General features: G+C 36.8%; 2 protein-coding genes across 3 annotated transcripts in view; one reads left to right on the forward strand and one right to left on the reverse strand.

The window, feature by feature from the left end:
- Nucleotides 1–4,487, forward strand: part of PPP3R1 (protein phosphatase 3 regulatory subunit B, alpha) — a 59,499-nt gene extending 55,012 nt beyond the window's left edge. For both annotated transcript variants that reach the window (XM_026712830.2, XM_087919287.1), the window contains 2 exons: nt 1,870–2,054; nt 2,444–4,487. In XM_026712830.2, the coding sequence (XP_026568615.1) occupies nt 1,870–2,054; nt 2,444–2,491 (233 nt within the window). In that variant the 3' untranslated portion in view covers nt 2,492–4,487. The remainder of the gene's footprint in view (nt 1–1,869; nt 2,055–2,443) is intronic.
- A 3,341-nt stretch (nt 4,488–7,828) lies between these two features.
- PNO1 (partner of NOB1 homolog) lies at nt 7,829–16,012 on the reverse strand. Its single transcript, XM_026712829.2, has 7 exons — nt 15,735–16,012; nt 13,640–13,789; nt 12,641–12,724; nt 11,630–11,690; nt 10,694–10,811; nt 9,344–9,414; nt 7,829–8,602 (listed from the first exon to the last, which is right to left on the reverse strand). The coding sequence occupies exons 1-7, from the start codon at nt 15,918–15,920 to the stop codon at nt 8,535–8,537; spliced, it is 738 nt and encodes a 245-aa protein (XP_026568614.2). The 5' UTR covers nt 15,921–16,012; the 3' UTR covers nt 7,829–8,534.
- Between the last annotated feature and the right edge of the window lie 167 nt (nt 16,013–16,179).

Consider the following 16,179-nt stretch of genomic DNA (forward strand, 5'->3'; position numbering starts at 1 on the left):
AGCTGTGAAGAGCATCCACCCCCACCCTTATTCGTCTGGTGGGATGTGGCCAAGTATTAGAAAGGGTGAAGGAGAAGAAAAATTTCATCACTTCGACTTTGCCAAAACTGGGGATGCTAGGGAGGAGTCCCGTGGAGGAGGAGGAGCGTCCTCTGAAAGCCCAGCCTATCAGATGAGCAACAAAAGCATCATCCCAAACAATGGATGCTCTGCACAGCTCACAGAAAAAGGGCATGTCAGGTAAGTACCAACGCCCCATTTAAGCTGCTAATTCCCTAAGCTATTCCTAAGGTCCCTAAGTGGCCCACTGTTGAGCCGTGGCCTATTTGGAACTGGGACACACGAGCAGTGGGCCAGCATGCATCCACGCAGCTCAATTCAGGCAAGTGGCAGGCAACGTATGGCCCGGTTCCCCCCACCCCTCAACCCGGCCACCAAGCCACAAAGGTTGGGGACTGCTGCTGAATCACACATGACCACACATGGCATTATATCTGCAAAGGTAGTTTTATCACAGTAGCAATAGCACTTAGACTTATATATCACTCTACAGCAGGGGTTGCCAACCTTTTGGACCTCAGGGACCAGAAACTCATAATTTTAGATCCCAGGGACCACTAACCAGTTCTGTGGCTGTGGCCTAATTTGTGGGTGTGGCTTGGTGGTCATGTGACTGACTGGGCATGGCTTGTATGTAAATACTATAAATATTTATATAAATATTGATTTTTTTTTATAAAAAAAGACCAACTTTTACCCAAAATCAGGCAAAGCAGGCAGATTGAGTTGCTCACAGAATCAGATTCATTCAGAGATCTATCTATCTTCCATTGGCTAGCTCAGTCTGTCTCAAAAATTTGCTTGCAAGCGAACTCTTAACTCACAACACACCATGCATGTAAATATTGAATTTTTTATTTTAAAAAAAGAGCAACTTCTACCCTAAATCAGGCAAAGCAGGCAGATTGAGTTGCTCACAGAATCATTCAGTGATCTATATCTGCCATCGGCTTGCTCAGTCTCTCAAATTTGTTTGCCGTGAGCCTGCACTGAATTTGCTTGCAAGCAAACTTTCAGTCCTAAGGGAGGTTCGGCTGTGCTGAGCCGAAGATCTAAAGACTAGCTAGAAAGCAAGAAATCCAACCATTTCCTGCTTCCTAGCTAATCTAAATCGCCGGGCACGGTAGAACAGATGATGGTCGGAAAAAGGAAAAATAGCAATTTAGCAGGCAAGTTTATCGGATAAGGAGTGGGCGGGGAGGGTTGCTGTGGGCCATGTGGGTGGCACAGCCTTGTGTTTCTAGGCAGCGTGGATTAATTGCTTTGTGGGGGGTGCTCTGGGGATGAGATTTCTCTGTGGCCCACCAAAGTTTTCTCTTACAACCCTCTCTAAGCGGTTTACAGAGTCAGCCTCTTGCCCCCAACAATTTGGCTCCTCATTTTACCCACCTCAGAAGGATGGAAGGCTGAGTCAACCTTGAGCCAGTTCTATCGCAGGTAGTAGTCAGAATGGATGAAGAATTGAGTATGAAAGAATGGGAAAACAGGCTTGACAAGGTGTTATAAATAGAAAACCCTTTTCTACCCAAGTTTGTCACAGATAATTGATAGGACCAAAAAAGCAAAAATGACCGAGATTTCAGTTAAGATTTCTTTCATGCTATGATAAGTATTGAATTTTGAAAAATGTAAGAATTTCCAAGCCTGAGTTATACTGATTCACTAAGGCAAAATCTCTTTGAAAACTTTTTCCAAGTTCTCTTAGTAACTGAATTGAATTGCTTCTGTTAAAATATTCAAAAGCCGTATCCTCAGCTTTCCCAGTCTCTTAAAAAGTCTTATTCAGAACTGTATTTTTTCCCTTGATAGTTGCCTTTCGCATCTATGACATGGACAAAGATGGTTATATTTCCAATGGGGAGCTTTTCCAGGTTTTGAAAATGATGGTTGGGAACAATCTCAAAGATACCCAGTTGCAGCAAATTGTAGACAAAACCATAATAAATGCAGATAAAGATGGTGATGGAAGAATATCCTTTGAAGAGTTCTGTGCTGTAAGTGTATTTTTCCCTATCATTGCAGTTAGTATTTTCAGATATCCAGTAGTTTATTCAGCAACGAATGTTTCTGCTATGTCACCTTTATTTGGCATGTGCACTTATATGTGTCATTATAAGGTGTGTGCTTCATAACGATTATGCGCATAAGTATTCTAAAACATTTTTTTCAACACCCACCCATCCCCAGTTCAAAATAATGAGGTTGATTAGGAAGAATTGAAAGAAACCCAGGACTATAGTTCCTTTTTCCCTATTATATAATTGGATTGTAGGCCAATTACATCAATTGTATCTAATATTTATGCTACTCATTTATTATTAATATTTTAAATCTGATTATTCATGTCTTTTTAATTCTCACAGTATTTTTATTAATATTTCAGGTTGTAGGAGGCCTAGATATTCACAAAAAGATGGTGGTAGATGTGTGACTCTTTATGATACTACCCAACACTTTTGCTTTCTTCTCCATCTCTGAAGATCTGCTCAAGACGTCCAGCAATGCTCTCTGTGTATTTAAATGGAAGTATTTTTCTCTGTGAAACCACATTTTCCAACATGAGCCTCATGAAGCCAACTAAGTGTTGTTGAACTTTCATTCTCTCAATAACGCAAGTGTAGCACTTTAAAAGTCTGAAGGACAGCAAAATGGAAAGAGCATATCAGTGTGGTGGAGAAAGGGAAGGGGGTTGGCTTTTTAATTTATTTTTCTCAACTTTTATAACAAGAAAATATCTATCTATATATATATGTGTGTGTGTATTTATATATAGATATATATATGTTGTGCTTTCTATTTAGTAGTTAGGCAAGCTTTAATTTAATATACTTGATTTAGGCATAAAATTAGAGTACAAAAGTGCCAAGCAGATTATTATATAGTACAACACATATAAATATACATCTTTACTTTTATGTCACACAGATACACACGTACAGGCAGATATACTTTAGAAGAATATAATGTTTTAATGGATGTTAGGTCAACTTTTTCCTGTGACTGTTTCAGATGTTTATATATTGACTGGCTGAAATAGCATCATTTCCTGTTAATTTATCTTACATTTTTGTATGACAGGAATATAGATTAGTTTGTGTATATATGTACACTATTTAATAGTATGTGCATGTATGTGTACGTACACATACTATTTATGGGTATTAAAATAGCGAGGCATGTTAAAAAACTTAATTGCCAAGAACTAGGTTGTATATGCAAAAATATGCTTATGATCATTTCATTTTTTCACTTAACACAATTACATAAAATAAACTTAGTAAACATTGGCTCTTGCCATTTAGATAAAACAGTTGTAAACATACTTGTTTTTCAGTACTAATCTTAATACAAAATAATTTAGGAATCATTTCCTAGGATATCTCGTGCAGTGAGATTACAAACCTCTCATGCCATTAAAATATTTTCCAACTATATAGTTTCTCTAAAGCATTTAATATACTAATTTAAGTTGCATAAAACCTGGTAATATTTTATATATGTGTATATAGGTTTATTACAGGAGAAACATTAACCTCTGCCATAGGAAAAGGGGTAAGGTTCACATTTTCTTTTTTTTTAACCTGATCTTCAGTTGGAGAGTTTTTTTCTAAATTTGTTTTTATCATGACTTGTATTGACAGTAACTTTATATGTGTGATATAAAAGTAGCAAGGCATGTTATACAACTTTATATCATTCTTTTTCTGCAATGGTACTATTGGCTAGAAGAAAATTGTTAGATTTTTAGGATAGCACGCCCTTTTCTCTAGCAATTTTTGCTATTTAAAATGTTTTATAATCCGCAGTGGAAAGGCAGGTTGTTCAAACTTAAAATCGATTGCCTCCCAGCCAGCCATAGCTGTTCCTTCGATTGAGTGCTGCACATTATGGGCTCTGTGAGAAATCCAGGTGCTTGGTGTCCTTGCATGACATGAAGTTTTGCATGTAGATCGATTTGAAATGTTCCGCTTGTTTACATGATTTGCATAATTTAAAAAAGATGTTGCCAAACTTTTGGTAAATGTTAAAACAGAAAAATCTCCACTACATGTATCTTTCTTCTTTTGGATCAGTATGTGGATTATAATCCCAGCCAGTGGTTGTATTTGTTCCATTGTCAACTGCCATGTGCTCTGCTTCAGGGGGAACTAGTCTTTTGTGAATTTTTTTGTACATAAATATTTGTTACAAATATTTTAGCAATTGCTTTTTATTTCTTAATTGCTTGTGCATATCCTTCCTGGCATAATAGAAAATAGTGCTAATGTTACTTTCGTACTGGGGGAATGAGCTTTTTTAGGTTGTGCGCAAAAAAAAAAGGGTTATGTTGAATGTTTAGATTTTTCCTCTGCATGCTAATACCATACATTGTTGGAACTATAGGAACCTTCATAATGTATGAATAAAAATAAACCATTTGAACTTTACTGCATGGTGTTAAAGTTTCAGTTGAAAAAAAATATTCTGAATTTCAGATCTGATTGTACTAAAATTATTTGATGCTTTTATGTATAATTAAATACCTGTAACAATATTTGCCCATTTTTCTCAGTGACAGTTCATTTAACATCAAGTAACATCAGATTCAAAGTTTATAGGGATAACCAGTTCCCAAAGTAAATTTTCTTTTGTAGACACGTTAATTATCCTGTATTAGTGAATAGGAACAGTAAGTTTAAGACACATTAAACTGTAATTTTATGGAAATTTTTGGCACCATTATGGGGAGAATTGGCCAGTTTTATTCTTAGTTCCATGGTAACACCAATTTTAAGTATAGCATTTTTTCGAATTTTGCAATCTTGACTCATTGCACATATAAGAGAAAGTTCCACCTGAAAGATATCATTTACTGTAAACATCAGGGAATATTGAATTCAGGATTGAATATATGTACTTGTCCATGCCTATTTCAACACAGAATCTTATGATTTTTAAAAACAATATTAAGAGCCTCATATATACAGGTGAAACTCGAAAAATTAGAATATCATGCAAAAGTTCATTTATTTCAGTAATGCAACTTAAAAGGTGAAACTAATATATGAGATAGACTCATTACATGCAAAACAAAATAGTTCAAGCCGTGATTTGTCATAATTGTGATTATTATGGCTTACAGCTCATGAAAACCCCAAATCCACAATATTAGAAAATTAGAATATTACATGCAATCAATAAAACAAGGATTGTACATAGAACAATATCGGACCTCTGAAAAGTATAAGCATGCATATGCATGCACTCAGTACTTGGTTTGGGCCCCTTTTGCAGCAATTACTGTCTCAATGCGGCATGTTACGGAAGCTATCAGCCTGTGGCACTGCTGAGGTGTAATGGAAGACCAGGATGCTTCAATAGCAGCCTTTAGCTCTTCTGCATTGTTCGGTCTCATGTCTCTCATCTTTCTCTTGGCAATGCCGCATAAATTCTCTGGGGTGCAGGTCAGGCAAGTTTGCTGGCCAATCAAGCACAGTAATCCCACGGTCATTGAACCAGGTTTTGGTGCTTTTGGCAGTGTGGGCAGGTGCCAAGTCCTGCTGGAAAATGAAGTCAGCATCCCCATACAGCTTGTCTGTGGAAGGAAGCATGAAGTGCTCCAAAATCTCCTGATAGATGGCAGCATTGACCCTGGACTTAATGAAGCACAGTGGACCAACACCAGCAGATGACATGGCTCCCCAAATCAAAACAGACTGTGAAAACTTCACACTGGACTTCAGGCATCTTGCAGTGTGTGCCTCTATTCTTCCTCCAGACTCTGGGTCCTTGGTTTCCAAATGAGATGCAAAAGTTGCTCTCATCAGAAAAGAGGACTTTGGACCACTGAGTAACAGACCAGGTCTGTTTTTCTTTAGCCAAGGTAAGGTGCTCTTAAGTTGTTGGTTGTTCAGAAGTGGCTTGACAAGAGGAATACGACATTTGAAGCCCATGTCCAGGATCCGTCTGTGTGTGGTGGCTCTTGATGCACTGACTCCAGCCTCAGTCCAGTCCTTGTGAAAGTCCCCCCAACACTTTTGAATGGCCTTTTCCTGATAATCCTCCCCAGGCTGAGGTCATTCCTGCTGCTTGTGCACTTTTTTCTTCCAGTTTTCCCTTCCACATAACTTTCTATTAATGTGCTTTGATACAGCACTTTGGGAACATCCAACTTTTTTTGCAATTACCTTTTGAGGCTTTCTTTCCTTATGGTGGGTGTCAATGATGGTTTTCTGCACAATTGTCAGGTCAGCAGTCTTTCCCATGATTGTGATTCCTACTGAACCAGATTGAGAGACCATTTAAAGGCTCAGGAACTCTTTGTAGGTGTTATGGGCTTAATTAGCTGATTAGAGTGGGACACTTTGAGCTTCGAATATTGAACCTTTTCACAATATTCTAATATTCTGAGATTGTGGATTTGGGGTTTTCATGAGCTGTATGCCATAATAATCACAATTGTGACAAATCACTGCTTGAACTATCTTGCTTTGCATGTAATGAGTCTCTCATATAATAGGTTCACCTTTTAAGCTGCATTACTGAAATAAACGAACTTTTGCACAATATTCGAATTTTTCGAGTTTCACCTGTAATTTAAGAGTCCCCTTGAATCTGAAAAGTGGGCTATTACAAAACATGGGGGGGGGGTGTAACTAAGAACTGGCACCATACATATATAAGTCAAATACTCAACAGTCTGATTTACAAATTGGCATTAAACTTGAATAATTTATTGGGAATTTACATAGTAGTTTAAGGACTGGTTTGTGGTACTAAAATTAAAAATTTACTATAAAAGCATCTTTAGTTTGCTATTAGCAAGTCCTTATTAGCATGTGCATTCATGGGGTAGGACATCTTTAGTTAGCTTTTTGCAGAATCGTGCAGCAAAAAACAAAAAACCAGTTATTCCAAAAGCTGTAAATTGTCCACACATTTGGGCCATGAAATAATACAAAATGGGCTGTGATCTATAAATGCTTTGATACCAAATTACTAAAAATTACACATTAACAGGAAGAGATCCTGCAAGTTCTTTAATAATGGATAGATATTCATGTCCTGAGAGATAGTTTGGAGTAATGGTTAAAGACATAAGGCAGAGGCTGAGTTCTAGTCCTGCTTTAGGTAGAAAGGCAGATAGGTAGCTCTGGGTCAATGCCATTCTCACAGCTCTAGAAAAGTCAAGCTAGTTCTTAAAATGTCTGCCAACAAAACAGCAAAGACTCATTCAGGCAATTGTCAGAAGTCAAGACTAATTAGAAGGTGTAAGATTCCCTTCCCCTCCATTTTTGCTTTCGATTTCTTTGGTGCCCTCTCAAGTCTAGTTTGCATTATGTCTATGCTGCAGAATTAGAAAGGCAGGTGGCCCTAATTGAAAAGCAAAGAACTCTAGGATCTGCATATCTCCCTCTATAATGTCACAATATTGAAAAAAATCTTTCTCTTCTTCCAGGGAGATTATCAACATTGTAACAGCTCCCCTCTTCATCTGAAATGTTCCCAAAAAAGGGAAAAACATTTGTGATTGGAAACATTTGATCAATTCATTTTAACATCTGGATAGATGTAGTTAGATCCTTGTTCACTAGTAAACTTTAACCATAAATATATTTGTCAGCTAAATACAATGAGTAGCCCAATTCTGCTTTTTTTTTTTTTTAGTGGAATAGTCCCTTTCCCAGTCACCTTTGTTACATTTCGTATCTTAGCATTTTAAAACAGTTGGGAATTTCTGAGATAAGTACAATGCATCCAATAATGACTCGCAGTATATTATGCAAAGTATTCTGTTCACAGCTGTATTTGGTTAACCTTGTATCCATTCAATTCAAAAACTGACATAATATTAGCTAGAATGAAATTCAAGTACCAATTTTTATTGGACATAACTTCATTTTAGAACGCTTGATGATAAGATACTTGCTTGAGAACGTTGCTGTAGCAGTTCTATTAAATGCCAGTTGTGTTGGAACTGAAAAGTTTACTAGGGATGTGAAAAATATTCCATGCATAGAACTGCTAGTTTTGAGTGACCTAGACATGAATTAATTCAAAAAGAAGTGTTTTGAGGCATGGATACTGGTGGCAACTAGAAACAAAGTGCAAAGATCAGGAATGAGCTGTTCAGGTGGGTATTTCCACTGGAAGCTAGCAGGGAGAAGGGCAAGAGGGACACTCGGAAAATAGGTAGTCTGCCACAAGCCTGGAGGAAAAAAAGGGGCACGACATATCAGCCTTGCCCAACTCACCCTTAAATCCTTCTGAATTTTGTTTCAGCCCAAACTCTGGACAAAGAAAATATTCCAAATTTTGGTCTGGCTGAAATGCCACCTGCTTAAAATGGTTTAGCAGAGCTTCTGAAACACAATGTGTTTGTTTTGGGTTTTAAAGAAAAGCACACTTTTTCTGTAATCTGTATTTTGACATTGCTTTCTTCAAGTGTTTTCCAGTATCTTGTGTAGAAGCGTGCAACTTCAAAAGCCATGGTCTTAAAATCTTTCTGTTGCTCTGCTTGCTATTGCTCTAATATTGCCATAAACTTTAGATGGAGGACTCCCTGTAGAAGAAAACAGTGCATTCATACAACTGATTTATAGGTAATGATACAATATATATTTAAAATACAGCAAAAGATTTACAGTTATAATTAGTATAATAAAAACAATAAAGTATTGATTTAAATAGTATTTTAGTTCTCAATGCAAGCTCTTATAAGGCTATGTCATGCATACTTCTGAGGGAGATGGGCATTCTAAATATGAAATTGTGTGTGTCTGTGTGTCTGTATGTGTGTATATGCACTCATGCATGTATATGTGTATTTAAAATTAGTACAACTTAAACCTTTTTCTAACTAGAATACTCATAAATGAATATATGCTAACTTACATTAAATACAAAATTCTATATATTTAGGTTAGAATTTAAATGGCAGATGCAGAACGAAAGTAACAATGAAGTCCACTAACGAGCCATCAATTTGATATGAAAAAATAACTTCATTTCTTGCTCCAAAAATACCTTCTAGTGTGACATATTTGGAATGCAACCATTTTGTGCATCTCAGTTTTTCTGTGTTTAGATTACCCATCCTTGAAAACTGAGTTGTATAGGGAAACAGCCTGTAATTATGGCTCCTGATCCATTAATCACTGTTTATAATCTTTACATCATTCCTTCGCCTCACAGAAATCTCAAGTTATATTTCTCTAATCAAAAGCACTTCCTACTTGCAAATCTTTGCTCATTAACTGGCATAGTCAAAATATAATGTTAACAAAAGGAATATAAATTTTACCTAGAATGAGATTGCAAATGGCTGTCCGTGCCATTTTAATGTTCTGGAAAGATCCTAAAATATGAACTTTCCTGTAATTAAAATGAAATGTTCTCTTCACATATAAAGTTTGAACATCTGAAAGAATTATTTTATTCACTACACAATCTTATATAGCACTTTATATTTTATACAAAAGTAGCTCTAAGCTAAATTTATTTCCATAAGGACAAGTTTCAGCAACAGGATATGCCTTTACAAATCTTTAGAAATGTTCATGATATAATGCCATCCCCATTTATTTCATTTCAGATCTACTTTCCTGAACCTTCTATTGGAACACACTGAATGTCTTAATTGAGGCTCATTAACTCTTTAAGATTGTTATTGCATTATAATACAATTACTATTCTACTTTTAAATATAGTTAGACAGCCCATAACTCTTTGGGTCATTTCTAAGATCCTTGCCAGATTCCTTAATGTCTTCAATAATGGCAGAACTTTTATAAAGTACTTAAAAAGTTCTTAAAATTCAGAGGGATAGGTCATGAAAGTAGCTCATGTTGAACTGTGTAGCATAGTCAAACATCAAAAGTTGCTCATGGGAAATATTTTATGAAATTTTGTATTATCCTAGAATGCTTTATGATTATTTTTATCTCATGTTTTATAAAACATTGTGAAATTTCAATTCCATGGGAATCATGGATCTGGATTCTGTATGTATTCTGTAAAAGTTAGCTAATTTGAGGTACCTTGAATCAAATATCATTACCCTATGATGTTTCATCCAGTTAAAGGAGAGTTTTAATAGTATAGATTCAGCTGCTATAGACACTGAGACACACACATCTGATTGTGATATTAAACAATAAACCATTTCTATTGTACATGGTTTTTTTTTCGTAATATGTTGACTGATGAAGGCTAGAAATCTTGACAGCTTGAATATATTTGGAATCTCTGAGCCAATCAAATCCAGCCATTATCATTATATGAGTAATAACAATGCAGCATATCTAGAGGATCTATCTGTCCATGTGATGCATGCAAGCATATCAATTTGTATATATACTACATTCAGCCAGAAGATACACCATAAAGTCCTTAGGGAGATAGGTATTTTAGAAACATGAAAAATAAATATGTTTTGTGTTTTCAAGGCAGTATTTAAAAGATCATCTTAGTAGCGTCTTATTCCTGGGAATTTTATCAGTAGAACCCAATCTTCAGTTTTAATATATCCAGCATGACAAAATTATGAGGTTCTAAAATTGCTTAAAAAACACAGAAGGCTATTACACTAAAACCTGGAAGTTTATTAGCCAAGATTCAAAATTTAAAAAATTGGGAACTGTATAACACTTACGAATCTGCAAGAACTATTCGTGTCCTTGTTACATTTTCAATAGTAAATTTGGTTTTTCCTCCTTTTCCAGCAATTCTTCCTATTGCTCTTGAAAGATGATCTCCTTTTAAAGGTTTAACTAAAGAGAAAATACTGTTTTAATTATTTATTTACCGTTTCCCTGGGCCATTTGTCTATGTTGGAATCCAATGATTGCTAAATCTGAGTAAGTGCGACTTACTTCACTTAACAGTCAAGTGAGAAACAGGTTTTTTTTTTCAAATATATATTTCAAAAAGATTCCCAAAGTTCTACTCTTTATCTCCCCCCCAATCTTAATGGGCTATGCTGATAAATACAAGAATTAAGATGACAGGATTCTACCATTTTCTCAACACTTGTTTCAGGCACACTAATGAAACAAGGCAATCCATAGAAATGAAACATAAATCTTTGTTGATATAGAAAGTCTGTAACAACATTTAGAAATATATTTGTATACATATAAAGAACCAAAAAATATGCAACTAGAATAAATTCCACAATTGTAATCACAAATCATTACTCTAGTAACATAACAATATACCTCTAACAATGCTTTTGCTGTTCAATCTGTATTAAAGATTCTCATGATAATTTAGCAGAAGGCCTAAACAGTAACAACACACGATAGTTGATTCTTTAAAATTTTAATATATCTTTTGAAATCCACAAGTCAAATTAACAGTTAGAAATGAAGGCTGGCAGTTTTAACTGAGGAATGGTTCAACTAAAAAATTAATCAGTGGAAAATGATATTTCAGACCAAACAATGTGAATACAGGTTTCAAAATTATTTTAAGAGGTTATTTCAGATGTATTCCTATCAATGAACAACAGTTCTTAACTATATGCATCTCACATCTCCTAATACCCATTATTGTTCTGATCTTTTGATATACTGATTTTCATACTTACCATCTGTTACTTCAAATGATTCTAGAAAAAGCTCATCTAATCTGATTAATGCAAGTGCATCCTGAAAAACAGTAAATAATAACTATGATTTTTAAAAATATAGGATCAAGAACAGTCACTAGTAAGACACCATAGTATAGAGATTCTCTAGCTCCGCATTACCAAAACAATAAAATAGGCTAGAAATCTGAACTAATGGACAATAGTACTAAGTTCCCTAACATGCACACTTATAAAAATACTTCAACAAATACATGCCGCTACATACTACCACCATTACATATTATCCTGCAAGTCATCAATTGGCAGGAAATTACCTGCCAATTAAAATGTTCTTATCCCATGGGTTTTACCATCTCAAAATACTTTCCAGACTGTTTCCCAATTTATTTGCATATGCTCATGGTACATTTGACCAGGCAAAGTAAAAGCAAGTTTTAACACTTCATCTATGTTGCATATGAAACCTCATTCCCTGAGACATTTATTTATTTAGATAATTTATAATTTATATAACTGCCGATATCATCTAGGTCCGTGATGGCAAACCTATAGCACAGGTGCCAGGGGTGGTATGCAGAGCCCTCTCTGGGCACGTGAACCATTGCCCCAGCTCAGCTCCTCTGTTCATGTGTATGTGCGCCTCCCACTGGCCAGCTGATCTTTGGGTCTCGGCTGCACAAGCACAGGGCATGCATTTGCATTGCATTTTGGGGATGCGCACACGCGCGCGCACCTTGAGCACTTGCTGCTGAAAAGGTTAGCCATCACTGACCTAGATAATGTACAAAAGGATAAAAACCAGAAAAAACACTAATTACAAATAAATGTAAACATATTCTCTACAGATTCAGCAACTGGGATCATAAAATATTAAATCCCTCAGCTAATTATCCAAAAAGAACAAAATTCTTCCCTCAACCCCCTATGAAAACACTTCTTAGATCTTTTCAAGTACCAGCAACATTCATTCAATATTCACACAATGAACTACAGCAGACAAGAACTTACCTCAACCTGAAATCCTAGTATAAAAGCTTTTACAAAATCAGCTGCTTTTGTCAAAGCACCTATGTCTTTTGTTTCTTTACAAGTCTAGAAAATAAAATAAGTTAAAATTTAGGAAGTGATCCTTGGGGAGATTCATAAATATTACATGAAGCACCACAATCAACTCCCCTAAATATTTAATTCAATTAATTCTAAATATTAATTTATAAGGTTCTACTAACACAATATGCTATTGCTTCTACTATATAAGACTATTTTGATATTTCTAATGAATTAAAAAAACCTCCAAATCTGTATGGGAAGAATTATTATAAACATATTCTACATTGTGGTTGCCTAAAATGAATTGATACATTATTTTCCAACCATTTAGGACTGACTTTGTCAACTCTAATAACTCAGATCTAAAATGCTATTTTAACAAACCAGCAAGTTATATCCATTTTCTGAGAATAATGGAAAAAACTAATTATTAAAGCATTTTTTTACAGATTCAAAAGTAGCTGTCAAGTATCACTGGGCCAAAATAAGTAGTGAAATTGTGAATCAACATATTGATCTACTCTACCTCATTTACCAAGGACAAAAACAGAAGGGGGAAAATTCTGTTTATCCATGCCAGTGGCATCCAAGTATAATTGCAATATAATTTACTATTAAATCTGCAACATATTCCAGATTAAAAAGTTCCCCTATGTGAAGAATCTGCAGAAAGGTATATGCTCCTATTTAAACAATACACATTTGTCTTATCTATTTCTATTTGAAGGATTATTTATTTCATTGGAATGCATTTTCACATAATTGGATTATTTGGAATTTTTATTGACCAAAATAATGAGGTTCATTAAGGCTTACTGTCAAAACATTAAGATGACAACTTGTTTTAACAAAATATTTCTAATACCAAAAATAAATTTAGGAGTGATTTTTTTTCCAACAGCAGACACAAATATTAGACAATATTAACTTTTCAGAAATAGTAGACTTACTGTTTACCTTTATCTCTACATTCCTTGTTTTTAAGTTAAATCTAATTTGAAGCTGCAAATGTTCTACAATTGGTGTAAAAATTTTCATCCAGTTCTCTTTCAAAGGAGTATATCTATTTGCTGGTACAGGAATTTTTCTCAATTCATCTTTTCCACACTAGAAAATATAGTAACCATCATAAAATTAAATGTTCAGCAAATAAAATAATTCCATGTATTCAGTTCATTTATGTCTCTTTACATATAATAAACTCCAGAAAATATGAGATGTAAATAGTTTTTTCTAATATTAGATATATCAGAGATTCTTGCCTTTAAAGTTCTACCCTATTCAAAATTAGAGAGTTGTGTTAGTTTATACTAGTATTAGTCTCTATTATTCTGACTGCATCAGATCCCTCCTTCTGATTTTTGTGACTAAACTGATGCCCATCTTATACAGATCTAACAAAGACCCTGATTTCTACATACAATATGTATGATGAACTCAGTCACCCTCAGTCGACTCAGTAACAATATACTAACGATCAAACAGTATACAATACTGCTAGTAAGAGTATACTAACGATCAAACAGAAATTTGTTAAGAGATGCTAAAGCAGCATAAAATGATAAAAACCCTTTTACTTCCAATCACAGGGTGTTGCAGGTAATAACCAGCATTTTATTTTGCACTGGGAGGCATACTGGCCATCAGTGCAACTCACAAAGCAGAGGTGTTATCTGGGTATATTGAGGCAGGGCCATCATTATTTGTGCCACTGCATTTTGGACCAGTTGAAAGCTTCCAAGGTTTTTCAAAGGGCAGCCAGATTATTATTACCTTTATTGTCAGAGTACAACATGTGTACAATGAGATTGGCTGAGCCTCTCTTCGTGCACCCCCCACCCCCCCAGCACAACTCACAGGGAGGATAGAAGTCCTAACCCAGTCCCAATCTTATTACACTATGTGACCTTGTTGCACAACGTGCCGGCCCTGCAAGTCTATCATGCTATGTTGACATGAAGTTATTTTCTGTTCAGAAGTCTGACAGCCCACGGGTAGAAACTGTTCTTCAGCCTGTTGGTGCAGCTGGCTATGCTTCTATATCTCCTACCCGATGGTCGGAAAGTGAAGAAGTGCTGACAGGAGTGTGAGTCGTCCCTGAGGATTTTCCTCACTCTTCTGTGGCAGCGAGCCCTAGCGATGTCATCTAGTGGTATCAGGGAACAACTCATGATGTTTTGTGCTGTGCTCACCACCCTCTGTAGTGTCTATCCACGGCGGTCAAGCCAGCATACCACACTATAATGCAATATGTGAGGATACTTTCTATTGTGGACACGTAAAAGGAGGTCATCAGTCATTGTTCCACTTTATTCTTTCTCAAGACCCAATGGAAATGGAGTCTCTGTTGGGCCTTTCTGCCCACCTGGGTTGTATTGATTTTCCAGGAAAGATCTTCGCTGAGGTAGACTCCCAGGAATTTAAAGGAGGAAACTCTCTCTCTCTCTCAGATGTAGAGTGCATTGCATTACCTAAGCCATAAGGTGCCTAGAACATGAATGGCTATCTGAACATCCATCCCACTCACATCCCCCCACCCCCATACAGGAGCACAAGGATGGGATGCACCACCATCATCCTGGCTCTGCCACAGGTCATCGACAAGGTCGACCAAGACTTATCATCTCAGTACTACACCCTTGCTTGAAACCTGATTTGGAATCCACCAAAATAGCTTTTCTCTCGGAATGAACACCAAAGCAAGGAATGGGAAGACGGGGATGCCTCCATTCACACATACCCACCCACAATATATAATTATAATAAATCAAACTGAAGATTAAAATCTGCGCTTAAAACCAGAGTAAGCCCACACCGGCTCGGCTTACTACTGGAATGTAGCATGAACGTGGTATTGAAACGCCCGCAGTTTAACCATTTGTCAATGCTTGGCATTCACATTTCAAAACGCAATGGCCTTTCCACGAGAAACGCCTGGCCGGGGAAGGGAAAACGTTAACTTGCTCCCGGGCATTAAGAAACGATTCCTGGCGACCCTTTTCTACTTCGGCCAGACCAGCCACGCCAGGAGCCACTGGAGTGAGTCACTTACGGCGAGGGCTTCCCCGCTAAGAGGAGGGAAATCCGGCCGCTTCCTAGGCACCGGGCTCTCGTTCGTGTCCATCTGGGGCTCCCGACGCCTCTTCCGCTTAAGGACCTTCGTGAAGCCTTCTGGCTGAGTTTGCGTTTCCATCGCCGTCGGAGGCAGCGGCAGCCCCACTTCACCGGCGCTTTCCATCTCCACGTTTCGCCGGGCCTATCTAGCACGATATCTACAGGAAGAGGCGGAGCTGCGTCTCGAGTCACGCAAGACAGCTGCCATAGAAGCCTTTCCCGTTCCTCCAGTTCGCGCTCTATGGTTGGAGGTCGCGCTCTCTTTTCCCGCCCTATACTGGAGAAAGAGAGAGAGAAAAGGGCGGGCGGGGGGGGACAAAAACCGGAGACCTAACCTTGCTCCTCCCGCGCCCTGACCAGGGAGTTTCAAGTGGAAAGGTGGT

Source organism: Pseudonaja textilis, chromosome 1, assembly GCF_049901715.1.
Source record: "Pseudonaja textilis isolate UNSWEBS1 chromosome 1, rPseTex1.2, whole genome shotgun sequence".
Taxonomy (NCBI): Eukaryota; Metazoa; Chordata; class Lepidosauria; order Squamata; family Elapidae; genus Pseudonaja; species Pseudonaja textilis.